Source organism: Cynocephalus volans, chromosome 13, assembly GCF_027409185.1.
Source record: "Cynocephalus volans isolate mCynVol1 chromosome 13, mCynVol1.pri, whole genome shotgun sequence".
NCBI classification, from domain to species: Eukaryota; Metazoa; Chordata; class Mammalia; order Dermoptera; family Cynocephalidae; genus Cynocephalus; species Cynocephalus volans.
In genome coordinates this window covers 5139745-5161715 of record NC_084472.1, presented here as the reverse complement: position 1 = coordinate 5161715, position 21971 = coordinate 5139745, and the positions used below count along the sequence as shown (strand labels likewise).

Genomic DNA, 21971 nt, shown 5'->3' with positions numbered 1-21971 from the left:
CAAAGAAATTACATACAAGACTTTGCTTGCATATGAGTATGTGTATATTTCTCTGTGAAGAAGGATCATATAGCTTACATTACATTTTCAGAGGTCCTCAACCCTCCTAAAAGATTAAGAGGTTGTTATATTTTTGTATATCCAAGTTAAGTGACTTTTACGGTTTCTAGAAATAATTAGATACGAAATAATTTTTTCCTATAATTTCATATTGAGACTAACCATTGGAAACCAGATACCAAAGACCTAAAATGACACAGAAAAGGCACAGACTTCTTAAGCATTTTGCACTTTAGCCCTGAAGTAGCTAGTAACAAGCAATGATTTCAAAACTTGGAAATTCAAATGTCCCACTAGAAATCTATTGCTATAGTTCTGCAAATTGAACAAATGATAACAAAAAATTATTAGAGATGTTTATATATCAAAAGTATACTCAATATGAATTATAATATGGGAGCAGCTATCCTAAAATAGGCTTTAAAATTCTCTAATTGGATAAGCACAAGATAAAATCAAGCCATTTCCCCAAATTGGTTCTAAATAAGGAAAATCCACTAATAAAAAACTGTAGACAATTTTAATTTATTGTTAAAAGTTATTTTTAGCAAAATCTAAGTGTAAACATTTCTTACCCTTTCAATACTGTGTTGCAAACGTAGTTTCATTCTTACAACTTCCTGTTGTCGAAAAAGCTCTTTAAGTGGATCTGACAGTGAAGGTGGTGGTGTAATCTAATTTAAAAACATAGTTAACAATATTAGGTTTTATTTACAATAATGGGCTATTCTTTTAAAATTAAACCCTTTTAGAGTATAACTTAAATTCTGATGTTCTGTGAATTAAATAATACAGTACTAATTATAAACTAGTTGTTACTTCTCAGTCACTTCCAGCTATTTGAAACACAGCAGAGCAATCCAGCAAGTTTAGATGTTTTGATTCTGAGGCCACAGCAAATTTCAAGAGCAAATTAGAAGGACTAAGGAAATTACTATGGGGAGATATATTTTAGAGCATCAGAAAATGATAGCTCACAGACAGGGAGAGAGGAAGGAATCACAAAAACAAAAGCTGGTATAAACATGGAGAAAACATTCATAAAGATTACAGCAGTCAGAATATATCATATAGTAAGTGAAGTCTCTTTGGAGAATTGTCTTTTATAAAAGTAGACAAAACTGTCCAATCAATTTGTGGTTTTCAAACTTCTGTATTACATGTGATATCCCACATGACTTGGTCTATCAATATTCTAAAAAGACTACAGTTCATTTCCAATTTGGTATTATAATGGATTATGCTTTCTGGTAGATGCTGGAGGTTAAGGAGGCTGACTCAATCTATGTGTGCACTTTACTGTTAATATAGAGACATCCAAGTATGACAATCTGTGACCCCTGAATATTCTCCCTCTACCCCTTGGAGCATTTGTATTTTCTCCCTCTGAACCCTGCTTATAATTACTGTCAGCAAATTAGGGCAAAGTAAGATATCTCAGTACATTTTGACACAGTACAATAACTTTACTCTTCTGACAGTTTAACTCATATGAAACTGTCATATGAAAGTGAGACAACTAGGTATTACTATCTGCTTCTTGATGTGATGCCAACAGGAACCATACAACATCACATATGAAAAGCTCTTGGATTTATTAAGACTCTATATTTATAATCAGTAAACAATTTACAGGAATTATGGGGGACTGAAAAACATGTTAAATAACATCACAAGGACTCAATCAGTCGAATCAGAATGTGGAAAATTCTATAAGACCAATAACTTATTAGGGGTGATCATTTTTCTTTTCTTTTTTTTTTTAGGGGTGATCATTTTTCAGGCCTCTAATTGCAATAATACATTTGTTTGATTTCTGTGTCCTGTAAACTGCTTTAAATTTAACAAAAGTTGTAGGTTTGGTGCTATTGTTTTAGTTCTGCAAAATCATACAGGCCTTCAGTTATTTCAAGGAGCACAGAGGAAGAATATCTACTCATCTGGGATTCGGGTGCCAGAGAAGGCTTCCTCGAGAGAGTAATGCCTGAGCCGCATCTTAAAGGAAAAGCCAGAGTAGAGAGTTAGAGAAATGAGTTACTGTGGGGAAAAAAGGGAAAGGAGGGAGGGAGATAATTCCCTCCCTTCAGAAGAGAGGATAGCATGATCAAAGGCATGAAACAAAGAAATAGTAAGGTATCCATCAGCAACTACAAACAGTCTTGAGTTCCTGGAACATCAAATTTGATATGAGAATAAAGAGATGCAAAGTAATGAAGGTCTTAGTCTATTCTGTAAATCAGCTTTTCTTAAAGCATGTTTGAAAGAGAAGATGACTTACAGGAACAAGTAAGTCTAGAAAACAGTATATATTTGTATACATGCACTTATTGCGAAGTCTCACAATTAACACATTAAATGTTCTGAGTAGTCCTGCAGTGAAGCAACCTACTTATCTTTACATAAATGGTTTCCCAAACTTATTTAACCATGAAATCCTTTTCTCCCCACACAGAAGGTATTTAAATTAACATGTGGTGGAACAGATATTATATGCAGAACATATTGTGGTAAATCTTCCACGTAACAGGGGACCACTTCTTACAGCTTACTGCTGTGTCTAGAGAGCGGACAATAGGGGGACAAGATCGTAGGTAAGGAATTAAGGAATCAGATCACTGCCACACTGATGTGAGATGGAGGAGGGAGTGGAGAGTAAGTCACCACTAAAGATACTGGTGACTTACTGAATAGGAGGGATGAAGAAAAAGGGAACAGCTGAGGAGGACTTACAGGTTTTCAGTGTGAAAAGTGGAGGTTGGTACTATATAGAGAACATAGGAGGGAACAGGAGTGGAGAAAGAGAAGCAGGTTTTTGGGTCAGTTCAGTTCAGTGCTGACATGTTGAGTTTGTGAAGCTTATGGGCTTTCGGGTGGTGCTGTGCAGTTAGCAAAAAAGGAGCCAAGGAGAGAGGTTTGGGCAGAATGTACAAACTTGGGCATTATCAACATTGATTATATACAGAGAAGTAAAATCACCAAAGGAAAATACGGAGACTTTCTGGGGAAACATTCCCTTTGCTTTTTTCCTCATCTACCCCTAAGTAAATCATGCTTGGAGATTTTGTTTTTTAAATATCTGTGAGTCTCAAAGCCTCAAGAATAGTTATTCTCTTGACAGCTTCCCAGGACGCACTTCCCCTTCAGCATTAACTCTCAGAATCTCCCTGGAGGGTTTCTGCAGAGTGTGCTGCTACCAGTGGCCACAGCAAGTTGTGACAAGTCTCCCCTATTCATTTGATTTGGGAGAACTTGATCTGCAGTTCTATTTCCCCCCCTTGATTTCCTTTGGAAAAATGGCAGCATACTAGTTAAATTGTGAGAAAAATACTTAATGAAAAAATAAACACGTAAACTGACTTTGGGGACATTTTACCACATTTCTAATGGGTTTTATAACCAGACCACATAACGGCGAGAAAGGGTTACTTTGATAAAATGGCAATTAGCTGGCCGGGGAGAAATAAATGATAAAACCACGTTGAAAAGTATGAAAAATAATGTACTTGTCAAACTGATTTTTGTTATTCTGGTCTTTATTTTTTTTTTTTTAATCTAAATTTTGAACATCAGTTCAGTAAACTCAAAAGCAGAGTCTTTTATGAGCACAAGGATGGAGTTAACACATTAGTTCTAATAAACATGAACCTTAAAGTCACTTGGAATTGGATAAAATGATGGCAACCCTTAACTCTGAACAGTGTTTTCAAAGTTTTTTTTTTTTTTTTTGACCAGTAAGGGGAGCGCAACTCTTGGCTCGGTGTTGGCTGCACCACGCTCAGCCAGTGAGCGCACCGACCATCTCTATAAGGGATCCGAACCTGCGGCCTCGGCACTACCAGCCCTTCGCTCTCCCCAGTGAGCCACGGGGCTGGCCCTTAAAAGTTTTTAATGATCTTTGGCACATACTATTTCAACCTGCTTTGAGGTGGGGTAGGTATTATTCTTATTCTACAGATGTGGAAGCTAAGGAGCAGGAAAATTAAATGAATTATTCAAGGTCACAAAGCTGGTCTGTAGCAAAATCTAGATTTGAACTCATGCATGCTAATTAAAAATCAACTGTTCTTTCTACTATATTGTGTTTTTTCTCTACTTTAGTAATGCTCATTAAAAAAGTCACACAAAAACCTCTCCACTACATCCAGAAATATTTCTCAGCTTTGCTGATAGCCTTTTGAAACAGTACTTGATGTAACTAAATTCTAATAATATAATCAAAGATATACCCCCAGAACTGTTTCAAGGAAATCAAACTTGTATTACATCACCTTTGCAGGAATAAGAAAAGGTGTAATACACATATATGTGCATACAATACACACATATATATTCCATAGGTACACTGCATAAGAAGACAATCTAACATGATTTACGAGTATTTGAAATTGTTTTTACTGAAGGGGTTTGTACAAAGTCCAAATTTAAATATGTTCTTTATAGTTATACCTATATGTCATGATACTATATATTATTTCAGTTAAAACTTCCCCTTTAAAAGGAAATAAAGTTGGGGAATAAAAGAAACAAGGAAGTTACTAGCTTTATATTCTTTGAATCATTAACCATGATGCTACTGAGTCTAACAACAAATTTATTTACAGCTCTTTTTAAAAATCTACCACTACAGCTACCTAAATCTATCTTTTAAGAAGACTTACAAGGCACTAGCATCAGGTATATTCTGTGGATGTGGAAATAAAAAAAAATCTTTCTTTTAGCTTTTTGATCTTTTTTGAACTGGGCTTTGAAAGAAGGAACAACATCTTTAAAGGCATGATGAGAAACAGCACAGAATGGTCAGGGGACTTATTGTGTGCGGTAGGTGTAGTAACTAAAGCTGAGCCTAGAAAAGGATGAGAAGGACTCTGCATGCAGTAATAAGGAATTGGGCCTTTAGCCTATAGAAAACTATGAGTCCTCGAATATGTTTAGCCCGGCAGTCACATAATCAGATCTGTTTTATAACGAACCCAGACAATAAGGTTAGATTGAGAGAAGAGATTAGACGAGCACCAGGGTCCTATGGCAGCAATTCAGAATGCCTGTTTTGCTCATCTCTATTTAGTTACCAGCACAATACTTAGCACAGTTATGAATTATCTGCATATACAATATGACATTTAAAGATGCAGTATTCACATATTTGAGTGAATAGCCTAAGGAGCTAAATGAAGGCCTTGCACGGCAGTGATAGTAATGAGAATGGGAAAAGAAGTGAGGTGAATCAATATGACTTAGTGACTGATTTGATGTGCGGGAAGAGAGGAAGAGATCAAGGTTGGATTTTGGGTTCTCACCCTGGGAAAGGAGACAGCAGATAATGATAGAGGGCAAAAAGAACACATTAAGTAATAGGTTTGATATTGAACATAATGACTTTAAGGATCTTGCAGGACATTCAGGAGATATCCAGAAGCAGCTAGAAATATGGTTATGGACATCAGTAGTGCATTCAGTACTGAAGATAAATTTGGGACTCATTCTATGAGAGATAAATAGTATCCTAGCCTTTAATCAGATTATAGCTTAGCAGCAGACATATCAATGATTAACTATGATATTACAGGGTAAGTATAAGGAAGACACAAGCAATTCTGCTTTGACAAGATTTCACACAAACGTAATATCACCGCTAGAAAAACGGCATGGAAAAGGCTGGAGAAGGGGCATGAGAAGAGCATTTTAGAGAGAGGGAGAAGCACCGCAAAGATATTGACAGTAGTGAAAGAGAGATTTCTGTATAAGACTGAGTTCAGTTTGGCTGAGATACTGGGTGAGTAGTGAGAAAATAAAGCTGGAGAGGTAAGCAGGGGTCACATTGTATGAATTTTAAGCTGCAGGCAATGAGAAGCCACATAGTTTAGGTATTTAAGTAGGGAAATGACTTTTATTGTTTTAAGAGAGATAGAAATTTAACAAAAGAGAATGTTCCAGTCACAATGATCTAAGTCAGAGATAATGAGGGCCCTAAACCAAGGCAGTGGCAGAGGGTACAGATTTTGGTACAGTTCTAAGGTGGAGTGGTTAGAATTTGGTGACTGAGCATTTTCTACTTTGCTGTCACCACTAACAAATACAGATTTGTTTCTGAGGAAGTTGAGGGGTAAATAATTTCTTTTGGTACGTGTTAAGTTTGAGGTCTCAGTGCAGGAATAAGGCACTCATCCCCCAGCTCTTGGGAGTGCTGGTGGCTGACAGCTATCACTGGAGTCCCTCTTCAAAAACTACCTTTCAGGGAGGAGTGTTGGCATGCCCAAGGGCATGCTCCCTCCCTGAAGGCAGGCCACCTATCAGAATGGTCATCCCACTCTGGAGCTCTTGTGGATTCAGTTGAGGTCATGGCTGCATCTGCATTTCACTTCAACTTCCTGCTCTGCCCACTTCTGCTTCCCTCACATGTTTAGTTATTCATGACAGCAATCATCAATAAACCTCTTGCACATAATCTCAGAGTTTGCTTCCTGGAGAACCCAACTTATGACAAGATGTGTGAAGGACATTTATATGATGACACCCAGAAGCCACCCATATTTGATTCTGGAGGTCAACAGAGATGATATGAACAGGTAAGAATTATTTTGGGACTAACTGCCCCCTGAAAGACTAATGAAACCACAGAATTAATTTCCACATTTCCACATCTGGAAGACACACAGAACAAAAAGTTGACTGAAGAGTGGATCACTAGACAACTCATGTTTAAATGGTGGGTAGAAAAAGGAGTCATTAAGAGAGATAGAAAAAGATTAGTCAGTGAAGCAGAGGAACCAGAAGAGAACACCATCATGAAAGACCAGGGAGGGAAGGATTTTATGAAGAACAAGATGGTCAACAACGTCAAATTTGACAGATTGAATAGAAAAAAAAGAAAAAAAAAAAGAGGCCAATGAATCTGGCAATTATGAGCTTGCTGGTGACCTCTGCCAGTGCATGATGGCTGAGAAACAAATAGGAAATGAGACAGAAAATATCATGCAGGCTCCTCTCCAGGAGTACGGCAGTGAAGGAAAGAGAGACAGGGTGAGCTTGACAAGCTGGCATATTCAAGGGGGAGCTTTTTTCTCTGCAGGATGGAGGAGATCCAAATATGTTCTGAATGGGTGGATAAAAGGTCAATGGAGAGGGAAAATTGACAAAATATACTAGTGAGAACAGTGGTTTAAGAGGAAGGTCCCAGAAAAGACTGAAAAGAATGAGATCAAAAGCATACATAGAAGCATTAGCCTTCCAAAAAAATAAAAGCATACTTCTTTTATAAGGAAAATCAGGTAAGGAAAAAAAAATTCTATAGACCTGCTGTCCAATAAGATAGCCACTAGCCACACACATCTATTGAGCACTTCCAGAAATGTGGCTTGTCTGAATTGACTTGTGCTGCAAGCACGTCAGATTTCAAAGACTAGTTAAAAAAACTGTAAAATATCTCATTAATAATTTTTATATGTTGATATGTTCAAACAGTATTTTGGACATACTGGGTTAAATAAACCCAATTTACTTATTAAATTTATTAAAATTTTTATTTTTTAAAAATGTGGCTACTAGAGAATTTTAAATTAAATATGTGGCTTGCATTATACTTCTATTGAACAGTGTTGCAGAGGTATATCAAGTGACAATTTACTTACTGTGGGAATACAGATCTTGCTTAAGGGGTTTCCATCCAGGAGATAGGATCCATTAAATGTTACATATTCATCATAATACTGAGGTGCTTGAGGAATAACACTACACAATAATTTGCGCTTTTCTTCAATTTTTTTCCTTATGTGCAAGTATTCAAAATATGGATTTGCTCTCTCTGAACTGTATGGCTGAATCTCATCTAATTTCAGAGAATCTACGATGGCTGCCAGAGATTGCTGAGTTTTCTCTTTTGCTTGCAGTAAAGAAGGATTCACTTGCACAGGCTGAGGTACCCGTGACACTTTCCTTTTCCGTGGATGGTGGATTTGAGGATCATCTTCTTCAGTTAATCTTATTCTTGCTCTAAGAGATGAAGATTCACTGTCCTTTTCTGATAACAGTGTACAGCTAGCAAGAATCTGTTTGCTTTGATTTGCCACTGTATTTGCTTTGTTTCTAGTCATTCTTTGAGGGATCTGGTTTTCAGTTTTATCGTCTTCAACATTTTCTTCTAACTCTACTCTAACTAATTGACCATATTTATGCATTTCTGGTTGAGCTGACTGCTGTAAATGGTTTTCCAGACTTGATAAAGCATTTTGTTCAGATTCTTCACTTTCGATGGAAAACACACACTTTTCATTTTCAGGACAATGTTTTGGATTATCTTGTTCATTTAAGTTTCCTTTTGGCATCGCTGTATTAATTACACACAAATCAGAATCACACTTACTCAAATGAGTTAAAACCAAACCCTCCAGTTTGTTTTCTTTTTCATGTGAAATAACCTGAATATCAGTTGTATTATTCTCAACTTCATGACCACTGGAAGACTTGTTAGTTAGTTTGCTGAATGCATAATGTGTATTTAGCTGAGAAGAGGCATCACTTCCATTAAAGTCCTTTTCTGATGGTAACACAGGCAAAGTATTATTAGCCTTCTCAAAGTTTGGTGATGCTTCTTGAAGAGTGCTTTCAGGATACACTGAGACAAACGCATCTGTTTTTTGAACATCTGCTAGGACAAGAGTATTTTCTGTATCTTTTGTAGATTCATTATCAGTATCTAAAACAGAATTGATCATTTGAACTGCATTTTTCTGTTGTAAAATACCTTGCTCTTGATTGGCAACACAGGACAGAGACATATGTTTAGAAATAGATTCAGCATCTGAAACTGATTGGCTGGGGAAAGAGCAAGGTTGCTGTGAAGGCAGAAAGGATGCTGGATCCTGAGCACAAGAGTTTCCTGGCAGCTCAGTCTGGCGCAGGGATAAAAAATCAGTGTTCTGTTCTTTTATTTTGTTGTCAGAATTACAAAAACCCTCAACAGAGGAATCGTGATCAGGTGTACCAGAATTTGGGCAGATAAAGTCACTGGTGCTTAAAGACTCCCTTCTATCAACAGGTATCTCCCATGATTTATTCTGGATCACACCAATCTGATTAGACAGCTCTAAATGAACAGAACTATCCATTAAAGTGCCCACTGGAGCAGCACTCTTGATAACATTCATATCGGCTGAAATATATTTGCTGTTTACAGACCTAGTTGGAGAAGCTGCAAAACTGGAATGTATGTTAGACACATTTGAAAGATCTCTTTCAGGAACATTTGAGGATACCTCAAGTTTGGGAGAAGGACAAGAATCTCTTGGCACAGCTAATAAGCTACCTTGACTGGTTTCTTCTGATATTGCTTGGAATTGTTTTGTATGTTCACAAATGACAGATGGCATGCTACATCTTCGAACTTCTACACTAGATCTTCCCTCGTTTATAATTAGTTTAATGTCTTCTGTAGAAGATGACCTGAGATGAGACGTTGGAAGTCTGTTTGCATACGGTGGTTTAATCCGCTCTGGCAGTTCAGCCAGGCTGTCCAATTCCCTTTCAAGAAGGGCAGGAGATTTGGCAATTGGCAAAAAAAGTGACTGGGAAAAGGACATTTGGGACTCTGAACCTTCTAACACAAAGTCAGAGTCATATTCAACTGGAGGCCTTGGGGTTGTCACTGTAGTATGACAGGAATCTTCTGAACTAGCAACAGAAATCATGGATACAGATCTGGAGCTGAGACCTGGCTTTTCACTTTCTGATCTAGGAGACCTGTTTGAGCTATTATCTGAAACAAAGGATGACTTCCCTAAATTCATTATACTTTTGGTGTCCACAGACTGTGATCTGTTACTTACAGCATCTTTAGACTGTTTCTCCTTGGTAAAAACATCAGTCAACTCTGAACTCTTTGACCTAGTAAGTTCTTTGTTTTTGGCTTCAGCTAGTGCATGTTTTGTTTTTTCTTTATCTTTTACTTTAAGTTCCAAACAATTACGATTTCTCAAACGTTCTTTTTCTTTTTGCTTAATTTTTTCCTTATGTTTTTTGTGCCACTGTTCTATTTCTAAGTCTTTAAGGCTTAGCATTCGTTCAAAACTTGTCTGCATTAAATCATCATTCACTAACCTCTTTTCTTTAGGTCGAGTATCTTTTGATGCTGGAGATGACTTAGGTTTAAGCTTTTCTGCTTCAGATTTCAATTTGAGTAAACTATTTAGCTGGATTTTATCTTTATGTTTGTCTCGTTCTTTGTATCTATCTATGTCTTTTTTATCTTTTTCCTTTCCATCTGGAGTTTTCAAAGGTTCATCTTTTGATTTTTCTTTAAAGGGTAAAGTTTTTTCATGTTGTGCTTTACTACTGTCTATTATACTCGACTTTCTCTCTTCCTGTAAGTGTTTGGAGTTAGTTATACTGTCCTTATCTCGAGATTTCTCCTTTTTATCGATTTCCCTGTCTTTTTCTTTATTTTTGCCTTTCTCTGATTTAGTATACTCACTATTATCTGATTGTTTATTTTTTTTCTCCATCAAGTGCTTTTCTTTGCTTTCTGCTAGATGCCTCTCTTTTTCAGGTTTTTCTTTGTCATGTTTCCTATCCATCTTTTCTCTATTCTTCTCTCTATCATCAGTTTTTTTAATAGTAGCAATATTTTTGATCTTCTCACCTTCTTTATGGCATTTTTCTGTGTGATGTGAATATAGTTTGTCCTTTTCTTTTATTCTATCAATACATTCACTAAGATCTAATTTGTCTTTTTCAGACTTATGATCATGTTTTATCTTCTTCTCTTTTTCAGAACTTTTTCTTTCAGGTTTTTCCATGTCCTTTTCTTTAGTTTGAAATCGTTTCTCAGATTTTTCCTTACTTTCTTTTACATGCTTTTCTTGTTTTTCAATGTCTACTTCCTTTTCCACTGAATGTAGCCCTGTGGATTCCTCACTGGCACTTATACCCAAAGAACTGAATTCTGTTTCTTTATCTGTGGGTATATTCTCTCTTTCTTCTTTTAGGTCTTTTGTTTTTTCTTCCCTAAAAGATTTCTCAGTTTCCTTTTTAATCTTTTCCCGTTCTTCTTTAAAGTTCTTCTCTTTTGAGACATGCTTTTCCTTGGCTGGTTTATCATCTTTTATGTTTCTTTCCAATTTTGATTTTTTTTCTAACGTTAGGGACTCATGTTCCATACTTAAAAACAGGTCTTCGGTTTCATCACTTTTAAAAAAATTCTCTTTCCAAAATTCTCTATCAAATTCCACACTCCTTTGAAGTTCTTTAGCACCATCCTTATTTTTATATTTTTCCTTTTCACCTTCAATTTCTTTTTTATGTTTTTCTTTTTCCCTCTCCTTATGTTTCAATTTATGTTTTTTTAATGTTTTACCCTCTTTATCCATTTTTTTTAGTGTGCAATCTGAATTTTCAAATGTTGGACTATGATCTTCATCCTTTACTTTGGCATGTGATTTTTCACCAAATTCTAAGTGGAAATCTTTCTGATGTTTGCTTTTTTCCTTATGCTTACAAGATTTTACAGTTGAACTTTCTGGCAAAAATTCAGATTCTGTGTTATCATACAGAACAAGATCAGGCTGTAATGATATTTCAGAACTTCCTGGTGATAAACATGTTTTAGTATGTTCTTGTTTTAGTGGTATTGACTGTTTTTCACTTAATCCGCAAGAGTGTTTGGGAGATTTACCAGTGGAAATATGAAATAAATGTAATGAAGTATCATCTTTTGGGCTAAAAGATTTCCTAAAATTCCCCTCTTCTCTGGTCTTTTCTGAACAATCTAGAGCAGTACTAACTGTCAAGTTTGTTACTCTGGTGTTTTCTTTTCCCTCTTTTTCTTGCTTCAGCTCTTGGTTTTCTTTATTTTTGTTCTGGTTTTTTAATTTTCTTTTAACTTTGCCTTTCTGTTTGTGTTCACTTGAAACTACATACTCCTTCTTGGTTTGTATATCAGAATGTGATGTTTCAGGGACAGAACATGCAGTAGAAACCTTTTTGTTCTGAAGAACTTCTTCATCAGAACTTTCAGTACTTGAATATAAAACCCTAGATGGCTTTTGTTTTTTACTTTTAAATGATTTAGGATAGAAGGCTTTCTCCTGTTTTGCAAATAAACTATTCTTTTCTCCTTCAGATTCATTCTCTTTTCGTTGTTCTTTCCTAAGAATATGTCTGTCATCAATCATTTTATTTATTTCTTCATCATCATCATCTTTGAACTCATACTCATCAAGGGCAGATGGAAGAGGTGCTTTACTGGGAAGTACTTGTTTACTTTCACAGATGAGAGAGTCTTTCTCTATTTCAGAGTCAATATTTTCATCAACACTAGAAGGATTTACAGACTGAGCCTCTTCGGAATCTAGAGTAAGAAAAGAAAATCTGTTGTTGGTTAAAAAGACAATTGTCAGAAAAATAAGACAGAAAACAAAACTTATAAGTAAATATTTCAAACAATTCAAAGTCATTTCAGATTTATATGTAAATAATGCAATAAAAATATGTAAGAACTCTGTGATAGTGTTGGAAAATGGCTTTATAATCTGCTGTATGATAAAAATCCTTTTGACACTTCTAAAAGCACCCAATGTTAAATTCACAAAATATATATATATAAAATAATATAGAGCACAGGTTCCTAACCCAGGAGGCTAGATTCAGGGTAATCATCAGCTACTAAAATGTTATGTAAAATTCTGCATATATGTACATTTTTCCTGGAGAGAGAATATTTAATTTGGCTAAGATTCTTTGATCGAAAAAGGATTAAGAACCACTAACTTAAAGGGTCTAATTAAGTAAACTTCACAAATTGTTTTCTGTGTTTCAGAAAATTTATTAGTAAAATTATACGGGATCCTGTGATTCCCATAAAGGACGATAACAAATACAGACGAATGATTGTAATTACTGTTTTGTCAAAAGTTTTACTTTCGTTTGGGTTCAAAGGATTCACTGGTAAAAGAAACCACTCGTCACACTAATAAGCCAGTTTATGATATTTATTGAGGTACAGTGATAAGTAAGCAAAGAAAGCAAGATTATGCAGAAATATTAAGAAAAGAAATTAAACAGTGTATACATCACCAAACTGGGAAAACACCTACATCCAGATCCAAGCAGTGCTGGGAAGTCCCGTGAACAGCAATCTGGAGTCCCAGCTGGAATTGTCCCAGGCAGTGTGTCCACTCCACGGGTGAGACTTCAGAGAGCAGTTTGGGGAAATCCTGCTTATATTATCCAGCCACAGACTGATAACATTAGTCTGCATGCAAACATGCAGCTGTGGTTATTGTATTAATGCTTTGATCTTTACTCATAAGTCTTCAAGATGTTCTCTGGCCCTGAGAACTGGCCAGGTTCCCAAGGTCCAAGAAGCTCCAGGACTTACTTTCCTCGTTATCTAATGGTTATAGGTGACCATCCCATAGGCCTGCACACAGTTTCTGAGAGTCTGGCACATAGCCTATGCAGGGTCATTCTTCGGTCAGAGGCCTAGCAATGCCTCTGAAGCCTGAACAAGACTATAAACCTTAATTTTCCCAACACTTATATAAGAAACATGACTATCTAAAAGAAAAATCAGAAAAATTAGAAATAAAACCCTCGATCACATAATCAAGACTGTAACAGATAAACTGAGCAGATATGTAATTTGAAAAAAAGTTGCCTTGTTCCTTAGTTTTCTTATCTATAATTTAGGACTTGATATAATACATTCTTTAGCACAATGGGGGAAAAAAACAGGCTCAATTCCTACATATTTTTAAGTACATGAAAATTTAGTCTTTGAAGTTGCATCTAAGTTGCTGTATGGCCAAAGACTTACTAGATTCTATTTCATTATATCCTTTTTAACAAAAAACTTTTTTCTTCCCAGGCTGGCATCTTTTCCTAGCTGAAATGTCGTATACAAGGGGCCTCTAACTGAAAAGAAAACGCAGGACTCTAAGGGAAAAAAAACTGAAGTCTCTGACCAAGAGGGAAAAAACCAAACTCATTACAATAAGGACAACTAAATACTTAATTTACTAAGTATTTAATAATATTAAAATTACATACTTATTTTAATATATTAAGCTTCCTCTAAAGTAATCTAGCTCCCAATTATTCTCTTGACATGAAAATTCAAATTCCAAAGGTATTTTTGTGTGTCCACAAGGTACCTGACACTGTACTAGGATCTCGCAGAGATCACAATCTTTCTTTGAGAAAGATGTGGTCATATCCTAAGACAGCATCATTATAAAGTGCCAGTAAGTGATATAGCTACTCTGCTACATATGGTACAGAAAAGAGCATTTTTGGCAATTGTAACCACTGTACATAGGTTAAAAATGCTCTCCATTTGCAGTTATCGATATTGCAGTACACAGTATCAAACTAGAGAACTTTATGCTATGAAAAAGAACACCCACTTTCAGACTACTATTCATTTTGGTCTTTGATTAAATGAATCAAAGAGTATGTTCAGGTGCTGTTTTCTCATTTACATTTTATAATTTGGTCTTGAGGAAATTTTCTCTACTTGTAGTTTTCAAAGATTTCATTTTTCATTGTTTATATATAACTATTTCTATTTATATTCTGTTCCTGTTTAGATGATTAGTTTTACTGGAAATTGGAAAGTATTCTTTCCTTTGTATATCCCATAAAATCCCAGCAAAATGTTCTATTCTTAGAAGCAGTCTTCAATAAATATTTATTAAGCTCCACCAGGCACATAGTGCTAGGTGCTAGGATTGGCAAGATGGAAAGAACACAGTTTCTGCCCCAAGAGCAACTGAACTCCTAACAGTCACACAATGTGATAGTAGATACTGTCACAAAATGACAGTAGATACTAGGTCCACAGGAAAGAACACCTGCTTGGGATAACTGGAGATTTAAGGAAGGTTTCTCAGAGAAGTGGCCCTGAAGTGAAGCAAGAAGAATGTACAGGAATTTCAGGTAGGATTTAAGGGCATGAAAATAATTATTATACAGACAAACAGCTCAAATCACAGCATACACACCATTTCATATATGGCTTTTAACAGACAGCAGACACATTTTCTTTTGACATTACATTTTCTTTTCTATTTTTAGTAATAGAAATACATTTTACATTGAGTTAATATGTAATTATTTAAACTGATTCCTCTACTGAGGAGACATTCAGGTTGCTAATTACTTGATATGGCAGATATTTAATAATGTAGAAAAATTTTAGTACATACCATTACTATTACTTGGAAATAGCAGTATATCTCTCTCTGTGTGGGGGTGTGTGTGTGTGTAGAAAAAAAGAAATAAAGGAAATACATCGAAATAGTAACTGCAGTAAACTCTGGCTGGAGGAATTATGAATGTTCTTTATTTTCTTCTGTATTTTCCCAGTTCCTAGCATAATAGATACATTACTTTTACTATTAGTAAAGATATTTTTAAAAAATTCATTAATAAAGTTATACCACTAAGTTTGATTTTTTGATTATTGGTGTGACTTTTTTTTCTATGTTTGTATTTCCAACTGAGCTAATCAGCCAGCCCTCCTTCTGTGTAATGTCTTTTTATAGTTTCTTCAGCTTATTTTCTTCTGGTCTTTTTATGCCTATGCTATTAACCCATTATTTTAATTATAATACACATATAATATTACATAAGTTTCAAATATCATTATATCAGTGCGCTTACCATTTTTGAATACATTCACTAAAAGTTAAGTACAAATTCTCTTTAGGGAGTTACACATATGGGGGCACTTAAAAAGTTTATGGAAAGATTTGTATTCTCTTTTCCCATGAACTTTTTGAAGTGCCCTTGTGTGTGTATATATATATATACATACACACACACACACACACATGTATATATGTACATATATATATACACACATATGTATATATACATATATATACATGTATATATACATATATATATATATGTATATATACTGAGAGATGTGTGGTTTGTCATTTGTGTTCCTGATTCTTCAGTTGAAGAACTGCTCTCCAACGCAGGTATGCCTTTTTTCTATGGGTGCTTCTTTTTTTGGGGTGGCTGGCCGGTTGGGGGATCCAAACCCACGATCTTGGTGTTACAAGGCTGTGCTCTAGCCAACTAAGCTAACTGGCCAGCCCCTCTAATGGTTCTTTTTAAAAGATTCCTAGTTTTTAAAGAGGCAGGCATATATTAAATTCTAAAGTAAGTTAACCCGACACTAGTTAATAACTATGATGTGAGTCTGTACATTCCCCCCCAGGTGAATGATCATCACCTGGGTCTGGGTATGAGTCACACATTTCCACAAGGCTCACCTCTATGCACACTGGTTTCTTGGCACCATTTGAATAACACTGTGCTGCTCACACAGAAGCTGGTTAACCTGCGGACCTCAGCAAATACCACTACCTCCATGATGCTATTTCACTTGCAGACCATGCTGAAATCTCTTTCCTTCCTTAAGCAGCCCCTGAATTTTTGATTTACTTTAACCACCCAGGAACATAGATCAACCTGGTCCTGGATTCTAGTGGGGCAGTAACTTTCCAAAAAAAGGTTTGTTCTGCCTTTTTTGTCTTTTCTTTTTCCCTGCTTGCATTGTTTAAAAAGTTCTACCTTTCTTAGTAGACGGTTGGTGTAGTGACAAAAATCACCTAAAATTTCCAAACCCTCAAATTCCTGTAGTTAAAAATGGGCATGGTTATCATTATACTAAGTTATTTTCCATTTCCACACTTTTTAGTCTCTAACATCTATTTAGTCACTAAATTTGAACTACTTAAGACATTTTATAAAATTATTTCTGACAAAAACCCTCCTTTAAAATTTTTATTGTTTATTACCTTGATTTATTTTCAACAATCTTATTTGGAAAACTAGGAAGGAAAATGAAAAATGGAAAGGTTAAGCAATCATTAAAACATTTTATCAACCTGAGGTCTGAGCCAGATACAGCTGTCCCAGAATCGTAAGCCAAATAAACCTCTGTTCTTTATAAATTAAAACAAAAACAAAACCAAAAAACAAAAAAAAACCCATTTTATCAAAATTTTTATTAGAGCATTTTTCTTCTCCATGAAAAAATAATAAATTAAGCTCCATTTTATTATTTAGGAAATACATTTAAATACGAGTATATTTGAAAGTTGCTCTTGTACATCTCAAGGCAGTTTCAGCTATTTGCAACTAAGATGGGTAACATTTTTTTTTTTTGACGAGTGTGGGGATCGCAACCCTCGGCACGGTGTTGTCTGCACCACGCTCAGCCAGTGAGTGCACTGGCCATCCCTGTATAGGATCCGAACCCACGGCCTCAACGCTACCAGTGCCGCACTCTCCCGAGTGCGCCACAGGGCCGGCCCTAAGATGGGTAACATTTAATGGAATGGTTAAAATATTATTTGACTTCTCTATTATCCTTAGGCTTGACTTCTTCCCTACTGAGTCTACTATGTTTCCATCTTTTCTTATATGGTATCGAAATGGAGCAGCAACCAAATGGAGATGTGACCACTATAGGGACATGACAGTATATTTAGTAAATCACTCCCTCAAAGTCTCTCCAATATAATAAGCAGGTTTTCACACGTGACATCTATTCTCATGCTGATGTGTGACAAAGCAATTACATTTCATATGCTGGACTAATACGAAAGTCAACAGTTGATGGGCTTTTCAAACGGTTGGAATCATATTTTAATGTTACACATTTTTTTGAAATACATTATGAGTGTCACATATATTTTGGGATTGGGTGATGACGATACAAAACAATATATATCAGGTCTCTGAACCTAAAGAACTTATAGTCAAGTCCAAGTCTCTACCTCTCACCTTTCCTCTAAAATTCAACTGACTAACTAGACTCCTTTTAACCACTTCAAAATCAAGATGCAAAACATTTTGCTCATTGCTTTCCCTTCCACAACTGCTTCCTCTTGCTACTTAAAGCCAGAATTCCCCGCCTCTGTGGCATAACAACCAATCCAATTACTCAAATTAAAAATCTCAGAGCTATTTTTAACTGTTTCACTTCCTCGACTTCCAAATTCAACTGTTCTGAGTTATAATCTCTGGGCTACCTCTTAAATACATCTTCTGTCTATTCCCACTCCCACTGTCTCACTGCAGGTTCTCATAATTTCTTGCCAGGATCAGTAATCACCTTAAACCATAATGTGGCCAGCACGACAGATCATATGACTCTTCTCATCTGAGGGCTCCCCACTCTAGGGTAAAATAAAAACTCCAAAGATGGTATAAGTCTTCTAAATCCAGACCACCATCTCCACTACCACCATCAAGTATTGAGCCCTGTCATTTGCTAGGCAAATAATATTTGATCTTTGCAACAGCTATTATTATCCCCATTTAAGAGACAAGCAGGCAGAACCATTAAGTAGTTTGTTCAAGATCACCTATTCAGGGATGCAGCCCAGTGTTTTTGTCTGACTTCACAGTGTTTTCTACATCGCCTCCCATCTTCCATTCTCCTTGCTACACGTTAGCCATACCAGCAACCTACTTCCTCTTCTCCAACCTTCCATGAATTTTCACACCGATTCTGATCAGTTAGTCTTATTTTCCATCTGCTTAACTAAGAGATATTTTAGATTAGTGGTCAGGGAGAGGAACAGTTCAAGAATTTATATATAGGAAGGGCTTAGGGTAGTAATCTGTTGCAGGGAGGATGATGGGTAGGGGACGTGAGAGTGTGTTTGCATTGGAATTTACTTTGATTATATATGTTTATTTGGAATGCTTTGGAAGGAAGTTAAGTTAACCTCCCAGTTACCCCCTGGGAACATCACTGGTTTGGAACCATTACAAAAGGTGTGCATTTTAAATCTCTGCTGTCCTGATTACTTGGATATGGGAGGTCAAATATCGTCTGTTTCCCAGAAAAGGCAAGTTGGCAGTTATCTGCTCCACAATATCACCAATGCATTCCATGTATTCTAGATGAATAAGTGCTTAAACACACATGCACAATTTAGCTTCTTCTAAATTTATTAACAGCACCCGCCTAAACGTACAGCAACCAGAGAATGAGAAACTTTTATATTTTATAGATGGGAGGCAGAGGATGGGAGGGGTGAGAGTGATTACTGAGGGAAAAAATGTCTATGGAATTTGGTGGTCTTCTGGGGGCGAAGGTAAAATCCACTGAGGTAGCTGTAATATTGTTTTCCATATTATTCAACTGATGTTTAAAAATAAGTCTGTGATCCACACTTAAAGACTTTCATAATACCTAGCATACAGTAGGTGCTTAATGTTGAGTAAATGTATAAATACTGAGTTTTAGAATATTAAGACATCAAGAAATTAAGTGGGGTGTTTATGATTGAACAGGAGTGTAGAAAGAGGTAAAAATATCAAATACAAATTTATCCACTATACAATTTTGTGGCAACTACTGTCTGACTAATTCACTGCTGATGTCTATAAACTCAGGATTTTGAAGAGGTGGCAAACACTTTATCCACGTCACAACTTCCATACCACCTGCCACGTGGAGCATAGATACGCTACTTGGTATGCTCTTCAAGACACCCTCAGCTTTCACATGGCTTGCACACATTATGCACTGACATGCCTATCTTCTTATGCTGACCATGGCACCTAGACATCAGTTACTGAACCTTTTTCAGTCAGCCAAAAGTCTGTTATACAATGGCACCATTTTTATATAGTGGTGTTTATATAATTTGAACATATATTTTGTATTTTATGAAAATAAAAGAACTGCTGACTCTAGTAATAACATAATTAAGATAAAGATAGAAACTGTTAGAATAATGAAAGTGGTAAATCTTTAGCTTCCTTCAGAAGTTCACTGAAATAGACTGTGAAGTACAGGAAAATTAGAGAACCTATATGAAATACTACGTATATAAATACTCTATATATGCAGGGAGAGGGGGATAAGGGGGAAGTGAGAGAGAGAGAGGAAGAGGTGAAGGGAGGGAGTGGGCCGGGGTAAGGGGAAAAGGGGGGAAAGGGGGAAGAGAGACAGAGAGAGAGTGTCATACAGCCTGTCGACATGTTAGCATTTTGAGGAGCAGCGATGAAAAATAAGGCTTTAAAATTATTGGCATGGCCAGCCGCAAAAAAAAAAAAAAAAGTTATGAGCCAAATTGGCATGTCAATGATTTAAATAATTTACATAGAGAGTTTATGTTAATACACAGTGCTAGAAACTTGTTTCAAAAGAAGTCCGCAGTTGGTTAGAGCATGGTGTTATAAGATTAGTCATAAAATGGTTATTATTAAGGTCCAGCAACCAAAAAAAAAAAGAGTCCACATGTTCAACCTTGGTATTGACAAAAATTAAACTGACCAGAATCACTGAAGTTAACATACAATTTCCTCTTCAACCCTCAGCAAAATCCCCTTGCAAAATTCCAAGTTTTCTCCCCAAGATTGAAATCACTGTACGTAAACAGAAAATTTGAAATTAAGATACAAAAAAATACTTTAAAAAATAATTTGCCTTAAATGAAATCAAGGAGAGGCAATGAGCAAAATCCAGACTCTGGAAAAATTTACCAGGCAAATTATTAGGTTATTTCAACAAAAAATTTAAGAACATAAGAAAGAATAGAAGGAGATATCTATACATTAAAAGATATACATATGAACCAACTACAATATATTGACTACTTGGATTCTGATTTTGAAAAAGTATGTTAAAAAACTTATGACTTCATGAGACAATGAGAACTTACAACAATGAGTAATAGTAATAAGAATTAGTTTAGGTATGATAATGGTATTGAGGTTACATTTAAATAGAAAAAAAAGTAGCCCTATCTTTTTAACATACCTACTGAAATATTTTCCAATGAAATAACTTCAAAACAATGGGAATGGGAAAAATGGGAAGAGGCAAAATAAGATTAGCCATAAACTAGTAATTATTAAAACTGGGTAACAGGTGTATGTGGGTTCATAATATTCTTTCTACTTTAAAAAATATTTGAAATTTTCTATAATAAAAGAATAAAAACATTAATTTGCTTACAATTAAGTTTTAATCTATTTTTTAAATGTTTTAAATAAATACAATATGCAATATATAGAATAAAACAAACCAAATACCCTAAACACATATACTATATTTAGGAAGTTTTTATAATTTTACTTTTCTGATTATAAAAATCAGTTAACATTTTCAGGAAAACATTATGCATGAAAATGTATTCTTTCACAAAGGATTCTAAATTAGTTAATGGTAGGCTCTATGGCAAAAAATAAGCCAAAAAACACCACTGATTTATTTTCAGCGCTCTTTTTACCCAACAGAAAGCGTTACACTCAAACGTAATGAAGAGTTTAGTCATGGCACACTTCATTACAGGTGTAATTAAATCAAATAAATGTACTCTAAAGTCATATTTCAGTTACATGCTCATATCAGGATCACCTGATTCTGAAATTCCCATACTCAGTAACAATCAGCCTGGTGTAGTAGAAATGTACACAGGTTCTGCATTAGCCCTAGGTTTAAATCTTTGCCATTTAACAGGTTAGGAATCTATCATGAGAAATTAACACTCACAAGGCTATTGTGAGGATTAAAAACTAATTTATGTAAAATATCTGGCATATACCATGCATGTGATAAACATTAACTCCCTGCCTAGAAAAAAGATTATTATGTATTAAAAGTATTTAAATAACATGTACATTAAATCCCAAATATTGACCAATTCAGTAAAGCACACACTTTAATTTAAAGGCCAAAATCCAATCCCATAACTTTACACATTTGTTTAACGTTGTACTATAATATGATTGAGGACAAAAAAGTTTCAAACTAACTCCACGCACTTCTGTCACTTATTACAGGGCTACGATAGAAGTATGTGGTCCGTGAGAATGAAGGCAATGATGACCACCAGTCATTTAAGGAGACCATGGACAGATGTGGATAGAGACTTCTC

General features: G+C 35.5%; 1 protein-coding gene across 6 annotated transcripts in view; it reads right to left on the bottom strand.

Moving 5' to 3' along the window:
• The window catches only part of ANKRD12 (ankyrin repeat domain 12), a 134254-nt gene that overhangs the window by 8515 nt on the left and 103768 nt on the right, over positions 1 to 21971 (bottom strand). For 5 of the 6 annotated variants that reach the window (XM_063076866.1, XM_063076867.1, XM_063076868.1 and 2 more), the window contains 2 exons: positions 7689 to 12400; positions 636 to 734 (listed from right to left, as the gene is read on the bottom strand). In XM_063076866.1, coding sequence (XP_062932936.1) covers positions 636 to 734; positions 7689 to 12400 — 4811 coding nt within the window. Of the gene's footprint in view, positions 1 to 635; positions 735 to 1685; positions 2056 to 7688; positions 12401 to 21971 lie in introns of those variants that run through there. The other variant, XM_063076872.1, reaches the window with a different exon arrangement.